Raw genomic sequence first — 18,923 nt, forward strand, 5'->3', positions numbered from 1 at the left:
ATGTTATTGAAATTAACTCTGACATAATATTTTTTTCACTAATTATATATATATATATATATATATATATATATATATATATATATATATATATATATATAATCTCAACTATTTTGAACAATAATATTCATTGACATCAATCCACCTTCCTCATTAATAGAATTGAATATAATTATCTATTTAGTATTATTTTTAACAATTGTTAATTTAAATTTTTACTTATGCAATTATTTTCTAGTTTCATTAATGATGTTCATTTAAAATACAATTTATTTGTAGCTAACGTTATATAATTTATAATTTAATGTTATTATCATTTCAAATTATTGTTCACTAATTTAAAACCACTTATTATTATTAATAAGTTAAAGAAGACTTTTAAGAAACACTTAATATTATTATTCAAATATGAAACATATATTAAATAATAAAGTGATAAGACTGGTAATTTTCATTTCAAAAGAGACTTGCATGGATAATATGACATATCTATGATTTTTATAATTTGATTTTATTATTTACATCTATTGTTCGTTAGTTTTAAAACCAATTATTATTATTAATAAGTAAAAGAAAACTTTTAAAAAACACTTATTATTATACTTAAAATGTTAAACATATACTCCAATATAAAATGATAAAGATAGACAATTTGCATTTTAAAAGAGACTTAAATAGATAATATAGATAATATGACATATCCATGATTTTTAATTAATTATTGCTTTGAAGCAACACAAACATACAAACATATATACAATATTTAATGAAATATTATCTATATTACATTCTGTCACACCCTAGGTCGACGGCGGAAACGCCGAGGTGCGCGACGTAACCAGTAATCACAGTTATTGAACATACATTGAACATCACAAATTTAATCTTTTATTATTACCGAAATGGAAATTACATTGACAGTAGTTATTGTTGAAACGCTACACACGCCTAATAATCCGGCGTTCACATTTGTATGATAAGAATATCGGAGAATCTTCTGTACAAACTCTTCTGACCTTATAAATAACCTGGGAATACATGCATTAAGATACGTCAACAAAATTGTTGGTGAGTTATACATGTTTTGACACAAAGTATTTTTACACTAAAAAATGTTTTATAAAATTTAATCTAGTTAGCCGACATTTATAAACACGTACTTTTCTATCGAAAGTATAACATAATTGAGTCATAAAAGTATATATAAACTTATTTAGAAATGTCATTTGCTCAAATTCAAAAATGCACCATTTGTAAAATATATATAAGTAAACCAAACTTATAACAAATTCTTACGGTTCTCATGACCGAAATGCTCTTTATATAAAGATTTTGAAAACCAATTTATATAAATAAAGTCATATCACACTTTGTGTAAACATAAAATAGCCAAGTTTACTCTTAAAACTTTGTACAAACGTTCGTATAGTTTATATGTAAAACTCAAAATTTTGAATTTTATAAACTTTGTAAATCCGTGTCATATTATTAATTAAGCATTATCTTACTTAATTTGGAAATCAACACTTAACCAGTGGGGCAAACTCATCCCAAAATACTTTTCAATAATCGGTAAATTATAAATGCATATTTTTACCACTCGTATAATTTCAACGACAAATATTAACCATTATCTTTACAATTCTATTCTTTCAAACGTCTCTGCTTACGGAGAATTGTATCGTAGGGAGAGGTAGTTAAATACCTAAACACTCTTACACACTCGACCCAAATTGGGAGGATTGACTCAATCTAGATCTATACTTCTTCGAATAAAATCTTCAATATATCAATTTGTCTATAACCGACACTATTCGTCGCTCCGCCACAAGCCAAAAAGGCACAATAAACAAGCCACACAGACACAATATAAATATAAATGGAGGAATCGAGATCATTACTAATGTTTAAAAACAGTCGTACAGTAACGAAGAAAGAAACACTTGACGCCTGTTGCCTCGTTAGACGAAGTTGTAGCTAGCAACCACAGACAGAAAATAACCATTCGCATAAATTTTTCCATAAGAAATAGATCTACACCAAGGTTCTTTATTATAAATCTATGCCATGTACATAGACCTACAGTATATGATTCCTCCTGGATTAACGGTTATAGAGCTAGGTGTCGATTCCAGGATTTGATCCCTACAAAGGAAAAATACACCATCATAAAACTCTCTCTTTCACCCCTTTCGATACATTCCTCCCACAAACACACACGGGATACACAATCCACAAAATCCATGACAATAATTCTTCAACGCATAAAATTCGTCGTTCACTAGGGTCACTAACGCGAATCTTAGATTATTAAGATTTTCGAAGTTTAGTGAAATTAGTTAAATAGTGAAATTAACGTAGTGTTCGACTATTGTGGCGATAATAATTTGAGTATTTCCTTACTTCAGCCGATAAGGAGGATGTTCGTTCGCGTAGCCGAATACTCACTTATGTCGATGTTCGATAAGTTGCATAATTAATATGATATATAATTTAATAGGTAATAATCCCCAAAAATCCAAGAATTAATTATATTATCATATGTGATGAGCTTTGTATCACAACTAAATGATTTATATTTTTATAATAATTATAAAGATAAATTATATCGTTTACCTAGTAATTGTCTCCACATTATGATCGGGAGTATGATCATAATAATTTATTTTTGGTATAGTTTCTGTTATGAATTATTATTTAGTGAATGACTATTGGATTCTCCATATTCCCTCATTACTCTCCATAATTAGTGAGCATTATAGCAAACATTATTATGAGTTTTATGAGTGTAGTTATGCACCACCATAATGTGCATTCATATCATACATGACCTTTCATCTTCTTTGTCTAGTATAAATAGTGAATATTATGTATTATAAAGTTTGATGATTTCATCACAAATATTGGAATAAAAGTTCTTTTTATTCTCATGTCTTTGTTTATCTATAATGTATCTTGTTATTTGATCATATTTTATAACACGTTATCAGCACGATTCTACCATAGAGAGCTCTTATTATTTTCAGGTATGTATTTTTTATAAGTTTACATGTACAATGCTTACAACTTATTTTATGGAATTTCTGAACTAACAATTCATTAACATACAAGTCTTTATTTGATTATTATTTTTATTATGGAAGACCATGCTAGAGAAAACATTCTCTACTTTTCATGCTACTAACATGCTCCTGTAGTAGCAATATCATGAGAAAGGTTTAAAATAAATATGAATTAATCTCATGTCTTCTTGTGGCTAAACAAAACAATGAGTTATTGATGAAAAATCACCAATCAATCCCGACCGGTTCTAGTGCATTCCCTGAAGTGAATGCAATATCATATAATCATAATAGTCATGGATATAATCGAGGTCGTGGAGGTTATTATCATAAAAATAACAAGATTACAAGTAACCACCAGAAGTTGGAAAATAACAAAAATCCACATCCTAATGATAAAAGTGGTCAAGGCAAAAAAAAGTTGAAAATGTTTGTCACTAATGTGGAATGATCGATCATTGGTCTTGTACATGCCGTTTACCAAAGCATTTTGTTGATCTTTATCAAGATTCTCTAAAATATAAATGTTGCGAATTATCTTGTCTACCAGAAGGAACAAGTGGTGCTATTGATGGTGATGAAAAAATAATATATAATAGTTTTGTTTTATGACATTTATTATGTTTTTATGTCATATTCGTTTCATGAGAAATGATGTCATCACAATCTTCCCAAATTAATAAAATATGACTTTATTTCTCTAAGTCGAATGTTTCTTGTGTTTTATTTATTTATTGAAAAGAAATATGGATATTCGCAACAGAAATAAGGAAGATATATTTCTTACAGGCAATGCAATAACACATAATATTTTTAATAATGAAAAGTATTTTGCTTACTTATCAATTAGAGAAGCAAACGTTAATATAATAATATGTAATGCAAAAATGATTGAAGGCTCCGGAAGAGCGAATATAATATTACAACAAGGGACAATAATTACAATCGGTGATGCATTATTTTCATTAAAATCACCAAGAAATTTATTAAGTTTTAAGGATATTCGGTCTAACGGATATCATATTGAAACAACTAATGATGGTAATACAAATTATCTCAACATTACAAAAATGATACCGGGTAAGAAAAGTTTTTTGGAAAAATTATATGTATTGTCCTCTGGATTGTACTATACAAATATTACAATGATTCATGCTATTGGAAATAAAAAAGGTATGATAATACCTTCAAAGTTTGACATGACCGATTGGGCCATCCCGGATAAATTACTATGCGCAAAAAATTGAAACTTCAAGTGATCAATCCATGAAAAACCAGAAGATTTTTCAAGCTAATGAATTCTCTTGTGTTGCATGCTCTTAAGGAAAATTAATTTCTCATCTATCATTGAACAAAGTTGGGTATGAAAGTCATAGTTTTAAGAAAGATTTCAAAGAGATATATGTAGACCAATTCAACCACCATGTGGACCATTTAGATATTTTATGGTTTTAATTGATGAGTCAACTAGAGGGTCACATGTGTGCTTGTTGTCTAGTTGTAATTTGGTTTTTGCAAGATTACTTTCATAAATAATCAGCCTAAGGGCACATTTTCCCGATTACCCAATTATGAAAATTTGACTTGATAATGTTGGAGAATTTACATCATAAGCTTTTAATGATTATTGCATGTTGATTAAGATAACTATTGAACATCATGTTGTATATGTTTATACACAAAATGGTTTAGCTGAGTCGTTAATCAAACACATTTAATTAATTGCAAGACCATTACTAATGCATTCTAAACTTCCTACATTGACATGGAGCATGCAATTTTATATGCAACATCACTTATACACATCAAGCCAACCAGTTATCATTAGTTATCCTCTATTCAAATGGTTTGCGGCCAGGAACCAAATATTTCCATCTAAGGACGTTTAGATGTGCAATTAATGTACTCATTTCTCTACCTCAAAGAAGAATGAGAATTTATGTTGCATATGAATCTCCATCTATAGTAAAATATTTAAAATCATCAACCGGAGATTTATTTATAGCTATATTTGATGATTATTATTTTGATGAATCATATTTTCCAACATTAGGGGAAGAAATAAAGAAGTTGGAAAATGAAATCTCATGTACTAGCTATAATGATCCAGTTAGAATTGATATCCCAGAAGGAAAAATACAACTACAAATGAATCTAAGTCACGCCTGAAGCGTGAAAGAACAACCTGTTCTAAAGATAAAAATCCTTGAAAAGGAATGGGAAAAAATATAATTGATGGTCAAAAAGAGAAAACAATATCTCTTGAAAAGATTAATGAAGCTCTAGAAGAGCCAATGACATAACAAAAGAATATAAGGTACCTGAAAAAAATGAAAATGATGAGATCTCAATAAATTATGTCATGACAGAAATAAGACGGAACCAACATAAGACAGAAGTCGACGATAATTTTTCATATCATGTTCCGCATGTGATTATAAAGAAAATGAGGATCTTGAACCTAAATCTATTGAGAAATGTATGAATAGAAAATATTGGCCAAAATGGAAAGATGAAATAAATAAAGAGCTCAATTCTCTTACTCAACGAAAAGTTATTGGACCTGTAATCCGTACACCAAACAGAGTAAGAACAGTGGGACACGAATGGGTATTTGTGCGCAAAAGAAATGAGAAAAATGAAGTTGTGAGATATAAAACAATACTTGTTGCACAAGGTTTTACCCAAAGGCCCGAAATTGATTATGAAGAAAAGTATTCTCCGATAGTTGATACAATTACATTCAGTTATTTTATAAGTATAATAATATATGCAAAACTGGAGATGTGTCTAATGGATATATTTACCGCCTATTTATATGGTTCACTTCAAAATGATTATTATATGAAAATCCCAGAAGGGTTTAAGGTGCCAGAAACACAAACTTCTAATTCTCATGAAGTATATTTGGTAAAATTAAATAAATCTTTGTATAGATTGAAACAATCTGGTCGTATATGCTTCAATTGTTTTAGTACATTTCTGTTAAAAGAGTGCTATAAAAATGATCCATTAAGCCCATGTGTATTCATAAAAACATCCAGATAAGAATTTATTATAATTGATATTATTGTAGATGATTTGAACATAATTGGAACTCCTAGGGAATTGGAAAAGGTCACTTCTTGTTTGAAAGAAATTTTTGAAATGAATGATCTTGGTAAGATGAAATTCTATTTGGGTCTTCAAATTAAGCACACAAAAATGAAGTTTTTGTACGTTAATATCTAGAAAAGGTGCTAAAAAGGTTTTATATGAATAACTCACATCCATGAGTAACCCGAAGGTGGTAAGGCAATTAGATGCCAAATAAGGACCAACTTTAGCATCATAAAAAACATGAAAATCTTCTTGTTCCCGAAGAACTATATCCTAGTGCTATTGATGCACTAATATATCTTACTATTAATACAAGACCTGATAAATCTTTTGTCGTAAACTTATTAGCAAGATATAGTTCTTGTCCAGCAAGAAGATACTGGAATAGAGTCAAACACATTCTTTGATATCTTCGGGGGTACAATAGATATCAATTTATACTAATAAAATTTATAAAATGCAAAGTTAATTAGTTATGCAGATGCGGGATATTTATCTGATCCACACAAAGCTCGATCCCAAACATGTTATTTATTCACTTGTGGAGGTAACGTAATTTCTTGTCATTTTGTTAAACAAAATTTAGTTGCTTCTTATTCTAACCATGTAGAGATTATAACAATTTATAAGGCAAGTCATGAATGTATTTGGTTAAGAAATTTAACTCAACACATTTGCAAGAATTGTGGTCTAACTTCTAACAGGGATGTTCCAACCATACTATATGAAGATAATACAACTTGTATAGCTCCATTCAAGGAAAGATTTATCAAAGGAGACAGAACCAAACATATATCACCAATGTTTTTTTTTTCACTCATGATCTTCAAAAAGAGCGTGCCATCAACATCTAGAAAATTCAATCCAGTAACAACTTTCCTGACTGGCTTACTAAAGCACTTCCTACATCGAAATTTGAAACGATGGTACGAAACATTGATATGCGGTGCTTCAAGAAAATCAAGTGATGTGCTAATCAGGGGGAGTTGGAAACATATTGTACTCTTTTCCTTAGCTATGTTTTTCCCACCGGGTTTTCTTAGCAAGGTTTTTAACGAGGCAATTGTTTCCAATATCTATTATTAATCATGTACTCTTTTTCCTTAATAAAGGGTTTTTCCTATGAGGTTTTACCGATTAAGGTTTTAACGAGGCATGATACAATCGTCATTCAAGGGGGGGTGTTATGAATTATTATTTAGTGAATAACTATTGGATTCTCCATATTCCCTCATTACTCTCCATAATTAGTGAGCATTATAGCAAACATTATTATGAGTTTTATGAGTGTAGTTATGCACCACCATAATGTGCATTCATATCATACACGACCTTTCATCTTCTTTGTCTAGTATAAATAGTGAATATTATGTATTATAAAGTTTGATGATTTCATCACAAATATTGGAATAAAAGTTCTTTTTATTCTCATGTCTTTCTTTATCTATAATGTATCTTGTTATTTGATCATATTTTATAACAATTTCAATTAATTATTATATATTTGTCAAATCTTCATTTATAGTCTTTTAAGAAAATGTACCTTTACTTTGTACATGAATATATCGAATAACATATTTTGTTATGTATATAATGTCTTATTATGATTTCTCAATATTTTTTTGTGTATACGACGAGTATTATAGTTTATGATTCGTCGAATAACTTATATCTTCGTATCAAAATACTTATAATCTTGTGATTTTTCTTAATATTAATTAATATATCACAACAAGGTATAATTATATCATTTATAGCATTTTACTAATACTTATATAATTTATTAATGCTTTATACCTTTTAGATTGTTATTTTCATAAAATCTTAACTAATAATAAATTATGATGTTATTTTATGTATAAAACTTGAAAATCATCAAAGCTTTAAATAGACACTCATGTATTCTCCCCTCAAAATTAAAAATGTAAAAGAGGGGCCGTAGAAACTCACATTCGATGCGTGATCTTGATATAGGCTCACTTCGTGAATCTTGTCGGGAATAACCACAAAGTAACCATTCTTGGGCTTTAAAACATTTATGGGTTTGTTTTGTAAAATATCAAACTCAAAGAATTTCTTTTTGTAATGAAATAAACCAAAAGGGACTATTTTTGATCTTTTAAAACAGCATAAGGACCATTTTGTAAAGACTAAGTCCAATAGGATTTGCCTTGAAAGGATTTATGACAAAGGGGTTAGTTTTAATTTGAAGTTATAAACGAAGGGGCTGATTTCGCCACATTCTCCAATTATACAAAGGGACGCGTCTTCTTTTCTTTTGTGCGTCTGATTAGAACGAACGGAACCAAGCAGCGACGAGGGTTAGCCACCCAGCTCCGACGCCCTACTGCAATCCTTCTCTCATCGTCGGCGACAGCAACCAAGGGGAAGAAGAACGGATCGAAGGCAGGTCGGAGAAGAGGAACTCGATCGAAATCAGGAAACCAAGAGGCACCGGTGGTTTAGAAAACGCGATGGGGGTGGTTCGGTGGTGGATTTCAATCGCAGGGAGGAGGGAAGAAGAAGTCCGTCAAAAACGACGATTCATCCCTGGGTCTTCGTGATTCCGTCGCCAACAGCAACAACTCGGAAAAGAAATCAGAACAACAAGCAACAACGATCGGGTTTGGGGTGTTCGGATGGAATCGGTGAACAGAACAGCAACAATCGACATCCATGGGCGGGGTTTAATGGCTCCGATTGGCAGAAGAAGAAGGAAGAAGACGGTGGGTTTGGATGGTGCTTCATCGGCCAGTGGGGGCTGCAATCGGCAGCTCCCTCATGTTTTCTTCTTTCTGAACCAATGGTACAATCACAGAGGGAATACAAAAACATTCAGGGGTGTTTGGATTGTTTCAACCAACAGGTAAAGGAAGAACACAAAAACTTCTTCTTCTTTGATTGTTTAGATAGGAACTAATGAAAGATTGGATATATAGGGTTTGTTTTGATTAATAGGAATGAGTAAGAAAAGAACCAAAAGAAGAGGTTGATGGCCTCTTGTTGTTTTCTTGGCAGCCACCCACGATCAAAGAAGAAAAGAAAGAAGAAGATGAACAACCTTCTTATGTGGGTTTGTTGTTTTCATAGTTTGAAGAGTTTACAAGACTACAAGAGTCTTGCTTTTGAGCGTGTTTTTGTATAACACAATTGTGTATAGTTTTGGGTTAGATGAAGTGTATAAGAGAAATACTTCATTTATTGTTGTACTTTTAGAGAGCCTTAGAAGCAAACTACTTTACATGTATTTATGTATGTATTAACATGTATTACATGTATTTATGTATGTATTAACATGTATTTTCTATATGTATAAACATGTATTGAGTGATGTGATAGAAAATATAAATATAGATTCTATAGTTATATTGTTAAAAGTTTAAATTCAATTATGTATGATTCAACGTGTCAAAAGTACAATGTCATATTTGAATATCTTAAAAATGATAATATTTTCTTAACTTTCTCAATTTGTGTGCCTTTGATCCGGATATGAAATAATTTTTCTGAAAATGACAACTGATAATCTCGGTTATAAGATTTCTAAAAAGTCAAACGGATCTTAATTCCGATAAGTAGAACTATGGGAAAATCCGTTTAAAGTTTCACGATTTATAAGATCCGATTCAATCTCAACGATAAGGGTTTTGAGCCGTTTTGAGATGTTCTAAAAACAATTATGAATATAACATATTTAATATATATTATAAGCATAAATTTTTCACGCAATTGGTCTTTATTGCATAACGGTCCGCGGTGGTTTGACCGTCGAACTCTGACCAATTTTTACCTGTTGTTACACATTCCATAACATATGATTAATAACATGAATCTAATCTAATATACATTAAAATTTCATACACAACATACAATGATTGTCTTAAAAGAATACTTAAACCAAGAAAAAAAATTAGTATATAACAAACTTACAAGTTAAAAACTTCATCATAATAAATAGCTCGAAAAATGGTCCAAAGCCCTTAAACCAACACAAAAACCTTTAGACTTGTTTTCTTTGTGAATATTATATGTTATTGGTATTTGTGTGTCTACTCAAATAGATTGGCCTTTTATAGTAGACTATCCATTATATACTTATTAAACATATTATATAAGTTATAAACCCTTTGAATGGTTAATCGTTATTAAGAGACTTTTGAGTGGTATTCATTCAAATAAGAGGTTTCAAATGAATATGGTTTGAGTAAAATGCATCATAGGAGTTTCAAATGAATGTGGTGAAATGAAAAATGCTTCCTTTATAAGTATATAAAGATAAGATATATATATATATATATATATATATATATATATATATATATATATATATATATGTGTGTGTGTGTGTGTGTGTGTGTTTATCAATGTTCTAAAAGCCGCGCCACGACATGCCATGGCGTGAGGCGTGGCTTCACCGTTACGAAATGCCTCATAACGTTGCTGTTAGGCGTGGCGCCTGACATGGCGTGATATGGCATGCCATGGCATGTTATGGCGTGTTAAGGTGCGTGTTTTTTCGTTTGAGACATGTTCTTTTGCTATTGTTATGTCTTCTCTAATCGGTAATATAATTATAAATTAATAAAAAAAAATTCACCTTACATCACGCATTGAAAAACACCATGGCTCGTCAAGCTTGAGGCTTGTCCTTGACGACATGCCACGCCTCACGCCATTTAGAACCTTGGTGTGTGTGTGTGTGTATATATATATATATATGTGTGTGTGTGTGTGTGTTTCATGTGTTAACAAATTCATAACTGTGATAACCCGAACCTTTTTCAGTCAACGAAAGTCAAATCCTGTTAAATAAAAATTTCGAATTTTATCTATTTTGTCAATTTTGTCAAGCTCATAAGGATTGAAAACAAGTTAGGTTATATAAATTAATTAAATTTATATAAGTATCGAGACTAAAATCGTGTGAAAAATGAAGTTTTTCATCGAAAATCAACAAAGTCTCGTGCATTCCGGTGTTTACGGCCGCAAACGGTTCACGACCACAAACCGTTCACGACGTGGGGACCCCACCACCGACCATGAACCCAACCTATATATATATATATATATATATATATGTGTGTGTTCTTACCCTCATTTCTACTCTGCTGGCTGAAAACACTACTTTCCCTCTCTAAAACCTCCAACCGAAAACTCAATCTATCCTCTGAAAATCATCCAAATTCACATTGGAACTCGCTGTGGAGCATCAAGAATTCATCCTTTCATCAAATAAAGCATTCTTCGTTCTTGAGTTCACGGCCACAAACCATTCAAGAGTTGTGAACCCTTTAAGGGCAGAGAACCGTTCAAGGCCGAAAACCCTTCACGGCCGCAATCAGCCCCAATCAGAATCTTGGTTGCAAACCCACTTTTCCTCTTCGATCGAGTCTCGGTAACATTCCTTAACCAAAAGCAAGTGTTTTTCTAACACTTTAACTAATGTATTCGCTAATTTAAATACAATTATGTGTTTAAATATTAATAGGATTCCGTTAACTTCGCGTAGAACAACTTGAGGGTCCTCACACTACTAGAAAAAAAGGCCTTTTACGACGCTCATTGCGCGTCGTAAAACGCTCAGACGACGCGCAAATGCGCATCAAGGAAGACCCTGTCATAACGAGAGACGACGCGCATTTACGACGCACATTTATGACACGCAATGCGTATCATTAAAGCCGCTATCAAGAAAGGCCATGTCATAAATGAAGATGACACACATTTTTGCGTATCGTAATTTTTATTTTTATTTTTTTAAAAAAAATATTTATAGGTTTACTAATTTTCAAATTAAATTTGCATTTCATGTCTCATAATAGAAAATAAAATACCATATACAAAAAATACAATCCATTGCATAAAAGTTAATGTCATACAAAATAAATAATAAAATACAATAAATAAGAAAGATAATTCATTGCACTAAAATGCAAATACAAATAATCATGGCTAACTACATAACCTAATACTACGTTGCTATTAAGGGACATCATCATAACTCACTGAAGGTCTTGGAACAATGTTCACATCATCAACTCTTACACCAACCTTGCTTTAGTAGATGACTTTCACACAATCAATATTGAAATAGATGCTGCTCGGGCCACCATAGATGTTGCTCGAACTTACCGAGCTCAAACTTCCTAACCAAAACCCAAAACCAAACAAACACCATATCAGACACAATATTTAAATCAAAAATAAAAATGTAACGAACAGAACCTTGAAAATCATAAAACAAAACTTAAAATTTACATGAATTAACCTTCCTATATAAGTGCTCCAACCTTGTGTGGGCCCAATTCCTTGAGAATAAGGAAGAAAAATTTGTAAATAAGTTAGCAATAAATAAATTTTTGGAATTGGAAATTAAATTGTTTGGATAATATCATGAAAATAAATGAAGGATTTCATAAACCAACCTGTTCTCTTGCCAAATTTACCCATCCACCATAAACATAACCAAGGGCAATTCCTGTAGGTATGCACATGTAAAATATTCCCAACCAAGTTGTTCTCTATAAGAAGAAAAAAAAGATAAATATGTTATATTTATATAGGGGTATTATCGTCATATGTAGAAATATTGGGTGATTTGTAGAAAAAGATGGAACCTGAGATAATTTCTTGAAAGATTCATTCATTTATCTCCTTCGATAACTCTATGTATGTCTTGAAATAATGGAATGAAATCAAATGTTTCTGAGTGAGTCGGATTAAAATTTTAAAGATTATTAAACATAACCAGTTGCTAGGAATAACCAACCAACAGAAGAATTTAAAATAGACAAATAATAAGCAAGAGGACTTTAATTAAATAAAGTACATTATTACCAGCTAGCAATTTTGCTTTCACAAACTGCAAAAAGAAAAAAAAAACTTAAATTTATAGCTCTTGAAATTACTATAATAAACTAATTTATGATTTGTTATTACCTGGCGGAATAGCACCCATGCATAACCGGTGTGGTGAATAGTCTCTGTTATTCCCAAGATACGCCATGTTGACTTTAGAAGTTCAAGTATTTCTTCCACTTCCTGCATACATTCATAAAATATAGTTGTTTGTTATGCATCATCATCATATATGCTACTTCCATTTCTTTCTTAAGGCTTGTTAAAGCTACCCAATAATGTTGCCACTTCTTGCATTTAACTCCACTAGTAAATACAACATTAGAAGTTTAATGTTAATCATGCTACCATGGTTTGTAAGGTACAGGTGGAGGGAGGGAATTTAATCAATTTATAACAAAATCATGCTTAACATTGGATATAAAATTTACATACCTCAGTTAGTTTCCCCTCATCTAGAACATCAAAAATGCTGGAAAGAAGTTTCTCATATAATCTGACATTCAAATGATACCCATCTGCCCAATGACATACTTCACCAGTTAAATCACCACGAGCTGGCCTCTCTGCAAGTGCAATGGCAATCTCCCTCAAAGATCTCAAACATTCTATGCGTTGAAGTTCACCCACAGAAGGTGCAAATGACTGAAATAAGACAAATTTAAAAAATGATAAAGTAAGAGCAATAGAGCATAACATATGTAAAAACTAAAAAGATCTCATTTTAACCTCAGATTCTTCAATACTTGCCAATAGAATCCTCATTTCACTTGCTTTGTGACCAGATTCTCCAAATCCCACAACTGGGTGATTCACAAGTCCTTCCTCCAACATATTCAACTTAACTAACACAACATTGGATCAAACATCTTACATCAATATTAGTTAAAGTTGGAAATTTACTTACACATGCCCATGAATAATATGATAAGGCTACGAAACAAAACGGAGAGAGAAGGTACCCCGAAGCTCCTGCAGCAGCCAGAAGGATTTCATAGGCAGATTCACGAAGATCGTCATCAGTTATACCTGAAGAAATGACCAAACACATAACTTAACACACCAATTTCAGAAGATGATACAATATTTTCATAAAACTTTCCATCATTTGTGTTTACCTGTTGCAAATGAAGGCAAACCCACAACAAGATCAGCAGTATCATTCATTTTTCTCCTTGAATACCTGCGACTATTCAGTTCCTCCAACTTCCTTACAAGTACCTAATCGTTTTTTGGACTCAGTACACCACTAACTTTGTTTTTATGTGTACTCTAATTGAATTCAAAAAACCAATTAGGGACTAAATGAGTTAAAAAGTGAAAGTTTGTTGCTGAACTGATACCTTTGTTTTAGATTGGAAGTCATTCCGGGTCTCTTGAATTACTTCTGATCGCTTTGAAATAGGATCATCTAAGATTTAATAAATAAAGTTCATGTGAATGAGATAAACTAAAACTTTATGGATTATGGATAATTTGAAAATTTGAAAAGTAAATAAATAATAAATATTAAATACCTTCAGGAACTAACCACCATAGATCACCAAATGTGAGTTTTCCATCAAAGCCACCAAATATGAGATAACGTGAGCCAATACATGTCATGGAGTGGTAAGCACGCGCAGCAGGAGCTTCAGTATTAGTTGCAAGGCGTTTCCACTGCACAGACACTACACTGATAATAAAACACAATAACACAACACACAATAAAAAAATATAACAAAAGAACATAAACTATTTTTTTTAAATCTTATGTGAAAATGACTGACACTGACTCACCCCTGTCTAAAACAACACAGTCATTGTAGTAAACATCATAGCGACTCAACCAACCACCGGTTCCATGGCCTCCAAACATGAGAAGCTGAAAAAGATATAATTTTTTTTAAATAATAATAATAATAATGTTAATAAAAGTTGAAATTTGAAGAAAAGGAGACTAACATAGTGGCCTCCAGAGGTGACAGTATGCCCGCATCGGGCAGCTGGAGCTTGCCCGGGCAGCTTTAACTGTGTCCATCCAGGCGCTTCGTTATCTTCCTTACACAAACAATTCAAACAGATACTTCGTTAGTATTAAGAAAATATAGTTTTACGGGAAGTAAGGGTAAAATGGTCATTTAGTCACGTTCAGAAGGTTTATTCGGTCTATAAAAGTAACAGACTTTATGTATATAGCATTTTATCCAGACATCATTACCCATACCTTCTTCAATGAGACCCTTTAAAGCCCATAAATCACCCATGATTGGTCCTCCACCTCCTGCCAAAAGATCAATAGAATGATTAGAATCATTATTAAATAATTAAATATTTTGAAAAAGAATAGAAAAAAAACAGGCATTGAATTTGAGGTCACCTCTGCCACCATATACAAGCAACCGTTTCTCAACCATAGTGGCTGTATAACCACACCTTGGTGGTGGCAATGTTCCTATAACTGCTAACTCTCTCCACTCCAGTGACACTATTTAAAAATCATAAAACATAAAGATAATATTCATCATCATAATAGTAAACACATAAATAAAAGTAAAAGGATAAGATTTTTAAGACAGAAACATTACTTGTATCCAAGACAAATACATCTGATAACCACCTTTTACCATCCCATCCACCATACCTATAATAAGCATGTAAGGGACCATTATTATTAAGGTATGTATGTACATATGGGTAACAAATAGGGAATAATTGTGAGTAGCAATTCTGACATTACTATTTTATGGTTCCCAATGGCTGAAGCAGCAGTAAAATCTCTTGGTGAAGGTAAATCACCAAAGCTGGTAAGTTCAGACCATTGCCATATATCTGGACATGGAATTCGATGTGAATGAAGTATGCATCTTGATCTTTGGTGAAAAGTAAGTTGGAATTAATAGTTGTTGAGTAAAAAAAGTTTATAGTTAATAAATTACCAGTATCTAGGACCCAAAAGTCTCCCAATCTGCATGTTCAAGTATTTTTGTTAGTAAAACTGTGTCTTCGGTTATGTTGTTGAAGTAGGCCCAGTAAAGTACGTAGTCAATCCAACTTCCTTCCACACAATCTTATTTTCTCAATCCCAATTCCGGGAAGTTTTTGGTCATTAGAGCCAACCATCTTCTCCCCAAATCACTCAAAACCCTAACCCCTAATTCACTAATTCAACAGTGTGATTAATTTTGTATTTAGGGGAAGCTATAGAGGAAGAAGATGAATACGAAAGTAAATATGCCAGAGCAGTCAACCATGTTATGTAATTGCTTCACCTTTGGGCCCCATCGTGAGTTGTAGCAGGACGTTGTCAACGTGAAGAGTCGCAGACCCCCAGTCGCCGGTTCTATGGAAGATTTTGTGAGGGACAAGAAGCGGTGATAGAAACTAGGATTTTTGTGGGAGACGGAAAAGAAAAATAAGAAGCGAGCCTGATTCTTTGGTCGCCGATTTTATTTTATGGAGCAAGAAGAAGATAGCGTCGGGGGAGAAGAAGATAGATCCGACGAAGAGAAAAAATATGGAGCAAGAAGGAACGTGAATGGCTAGTGGTTGTGTCTAGGGTTAGAGAGAGAGAGAGAGAGAGAGAGAGGATGGAGAGAATGGCTCTGTGCGAGAGATAAGGCGACCCATAGGATCAGAGTGAGAAGCGGGGTATTCAAAATTTTAGAATTTTAGATCCCTCTTTAAAAACGCGCGTTTTGTTAAAAAAATATAAAGCAACATTTGTAGACGACACACACTTAAAATAAGTGCCCTCCGTGTTTTTAATTTTGTTTTGTTTAACACTAATCGTAGGGCACGCACAAATGTGTGTCCTCTATCCTTCAAATTTTGGAAAACTGACATCGATTTTTAGGGCACACACAAATGCGTATCCTCTATTAGCGCGTGTCATTGATTGCGCGTCGTTAAAGACTGTTTTTCTTGTAGTTTCATTTCCAGTCTCTAGTTGTCTGGCACATACACGTATCCAACAGTGAGTTCATACCCCTATGATTTTACTATTTTAACGTTTTAAGGGTGGGATACAAGCCACACACAAATAGTTTTTGTGAACTTATACACAAAATTACAACAAGACTTAAAACTTATTCAATTGATACAACCAAAAGATTACCATATTTTATAAAGTATTTAGATATCTTATCCCTTTTTTAACATGCTGAGCGTAAGGGAAGTTTTCAAATCACAACTATAATCGCATAGTTTTCATAACAATACACGTACCAAGTACTTAAAACACAAGCAAACTATAATAGGTATAGTTTGGGATTTCAATACACAATTTTACCATCTCAGGATTTTACATTAACAATCGTATAAACTATGGCAGATATAGTTTATAGTATACATTACTACTTTCTGAATACAAGAGTACCATACTAATAATTATTTAAATATAATTGTTATTAATCTGTAAAGCATACATACGATTTCAAGTATAAGAGAACGATACAAAATTACACGTAAACAAGTTAATACAGGATTGTGAGACATCACTTCAATTGTACCCTTCAGGGTGCTACTAAATCCTATCATTAGTGTAACCAGAGTCTCCTGGAGGGAGAGCGTGAGATTTGTGAATAGATCTATTTGGGACTGACAATCCCACATCTAAGTTGCTAGCTACAGTTAGGCAGGCATGCCTGTGATGACAAATATCATATCGTTCGATGCCTGAAGAATGTCGTAGAGGTCATCAGTCATATCAAGCATGGTTATACGACTCACAATAGTATAAACTAACCTTTGTTTACGAGACTTCGTTCTTCATTAGTTTTATATTAATCAATAAAACTACTACACATTATACTGGAGGACTTCCAGGGGATAAAATACATAGTTTTATTTTAAGAAATGAATCTACTATACATACTGGTGGCAACCAGGGTTTTTAAACAGAATACTCTATACATACTAGTGATTGCCAGAGTTTTCATACAAAAGGGGTTTTCATTCAAAACAACATTTTACAATACATCTGGTGGTAACCAGGCATACGAACTAATACTTTATGGAACACAGTAATGAACACCGATGTTAAAAAATATTAGATTTCCTTGGAAACATACAAACATTTTCACTAACTCATTAACACGTTTCATTACAAAAACATGATTATGAACTCACCAGCTTTAATGCTGACACTCTTGCAAAAATCGCTTGTATTCTCAGGAAATCAGTAGACAGGTACTTCTGCAGCTTTTGAGAAGACGGAGCGTATAGAGTCACGTATTTTATATTTTGCTATACTTTTGGTGTAAACAAACTATGTATCAAACAAATGTAAATACATATATATTCAATGTTTTGGTTGTGTTTACTTGGAATACTATGATGCAATTGTTGTGATACTGTACATGACGTCCTCCAGCCCCGAAGGTTTCCACCTTTTTGGTTTGGGGGTGTGACAATAACCCACAAACGAAATATAGAAAAAGGCTAGGTAAGCCATTCGTATATTATGAGTTACAACAATTATAATGTGATAACAACTACTTTGAGTAAATACAACAATACTTAGCCGTTGTAAACATTTTAATGCAAACACTGAGGCTTCTGCTGCACGGGGTATCTTCGAAACTACAACAACAATAATCCTCATCTTTAACCTTCTTACATTCTATATTACTCCTTGGTGGTTTCCCAGCACCAACAGTACTTAATATATGATCATTACTTATAAATCCAAAAAATATCAATATTGGAAAAATTATCCATTTAAAATGATGCAATACATGAAAACTAAATACATGATAGGAACTTATACCAAAAGGTTACACAAAACATCGTTATATGTGTTTCGAAGAGATTGACCATTGTTTGGAGTACTATTTAGGTTAGTTTATCTTTTCAGAATTTCAAAATGATTTAACGAACCATAACTGAAACAAATCTTATATTTTTACGCACAAATGAGATTGC

The 18,923-nt window shown here is 32.2% G+C and overlaps 1 protein-coding gene and 1 long non-coding RNA gene across 2 annotated transcripts in view; one reads left to right on the forward strand and one right to left on the reverse strand.

Annotated features, from left to right (window-relative positions):
• The first annotated feature begins 8,360 nt into the window (after positions 1 to 8,360).
• Positions 8,361 to 9,468, forward strand: LOC145101915 (uncharacterized). The gene is made up of 2 exons (XR_013705922.1): positions 8,361 to 9,027; positions 9,101 to 9,468. It is a non-coding gene; the product is annotated as an uncharacterized LOC145101915 (long non-coding RNA).
• A 4,259-nt stretch (positions 9,469 to 13,727) lies between these two features.
• The window catches only part of LOC145098520 (protein GLUTELIN PRECURSOR ACCUMULATION 3-like), a 7,806-nt gene continuing 2,610 nt past the window's right edge, over positions 13,728 to 18,923 (reverse strand). The window contains exons 2-13 of the mRNA XM_079036153.1: positions 15,938 to 15,966; positions 15,734 to 15,830; positions 15,587 to 15,642; positions 15,379 to 15,486; positions 15,226 to 15,282; positions 14,964 to 15,055; positions 14,799 to 14,883; positions 14,537 to 14,689; positions 14,363 to 14,430; positions 14,138 to 14,240; positions 13,923 to 14,048; positions 13,728 to 13,864 (exon numbers count right to left, since the gene is read on the reverse strand). Coding sequence (XP_078892279.1) covers positions 13,728 to 13,864; positions 13,923 to 14,048; positions 14,138 to 14,240; positions 14,363 to 14,430; positions 14,537 to 14,689; positions 14,799 to 14,883; positions 14,964 to 15,055; positions 15,226 to 15,282; positions 15,379 to 15,486; positions 15,587 to 15,642; positions 15,734 to 15,830; positions 15,938 to 15,966 — 1,111 coding nt within the window. The remainder of the gene's footprint in view (positions 13,865 to 13,922; positions 14,049 to 14,137; positions 14,241 to 14,362; positions 14,431 to 14,536; positions 14,690 to 14,798; positions 14,884 to 14,963; positions 15,056 to 15,225; positions 15,283 to 15,378; positions 15,487 to 15,586; positions 15,643 to 15,733; positions 15,831 to 15,937; positions 15,967 to 18,923) is intronic.

The sequence above is a fragment of the Lactuca serriola genome, chromosome 4 (genome assembly GCF_051521515.1).
Source record: "Lactuca serriola cultivar US96UC23 chromosome 4, Lser_US96UC23_V15, whole genome shotgun sequence".
In the NCBI taxonomy this organism is placed as follows: Eukaryota; Viridiplantae; Streptophyta; class Magnoliopsida; order Asterales; family Asteraceae; genus Lactuca; species Lactuca serriola.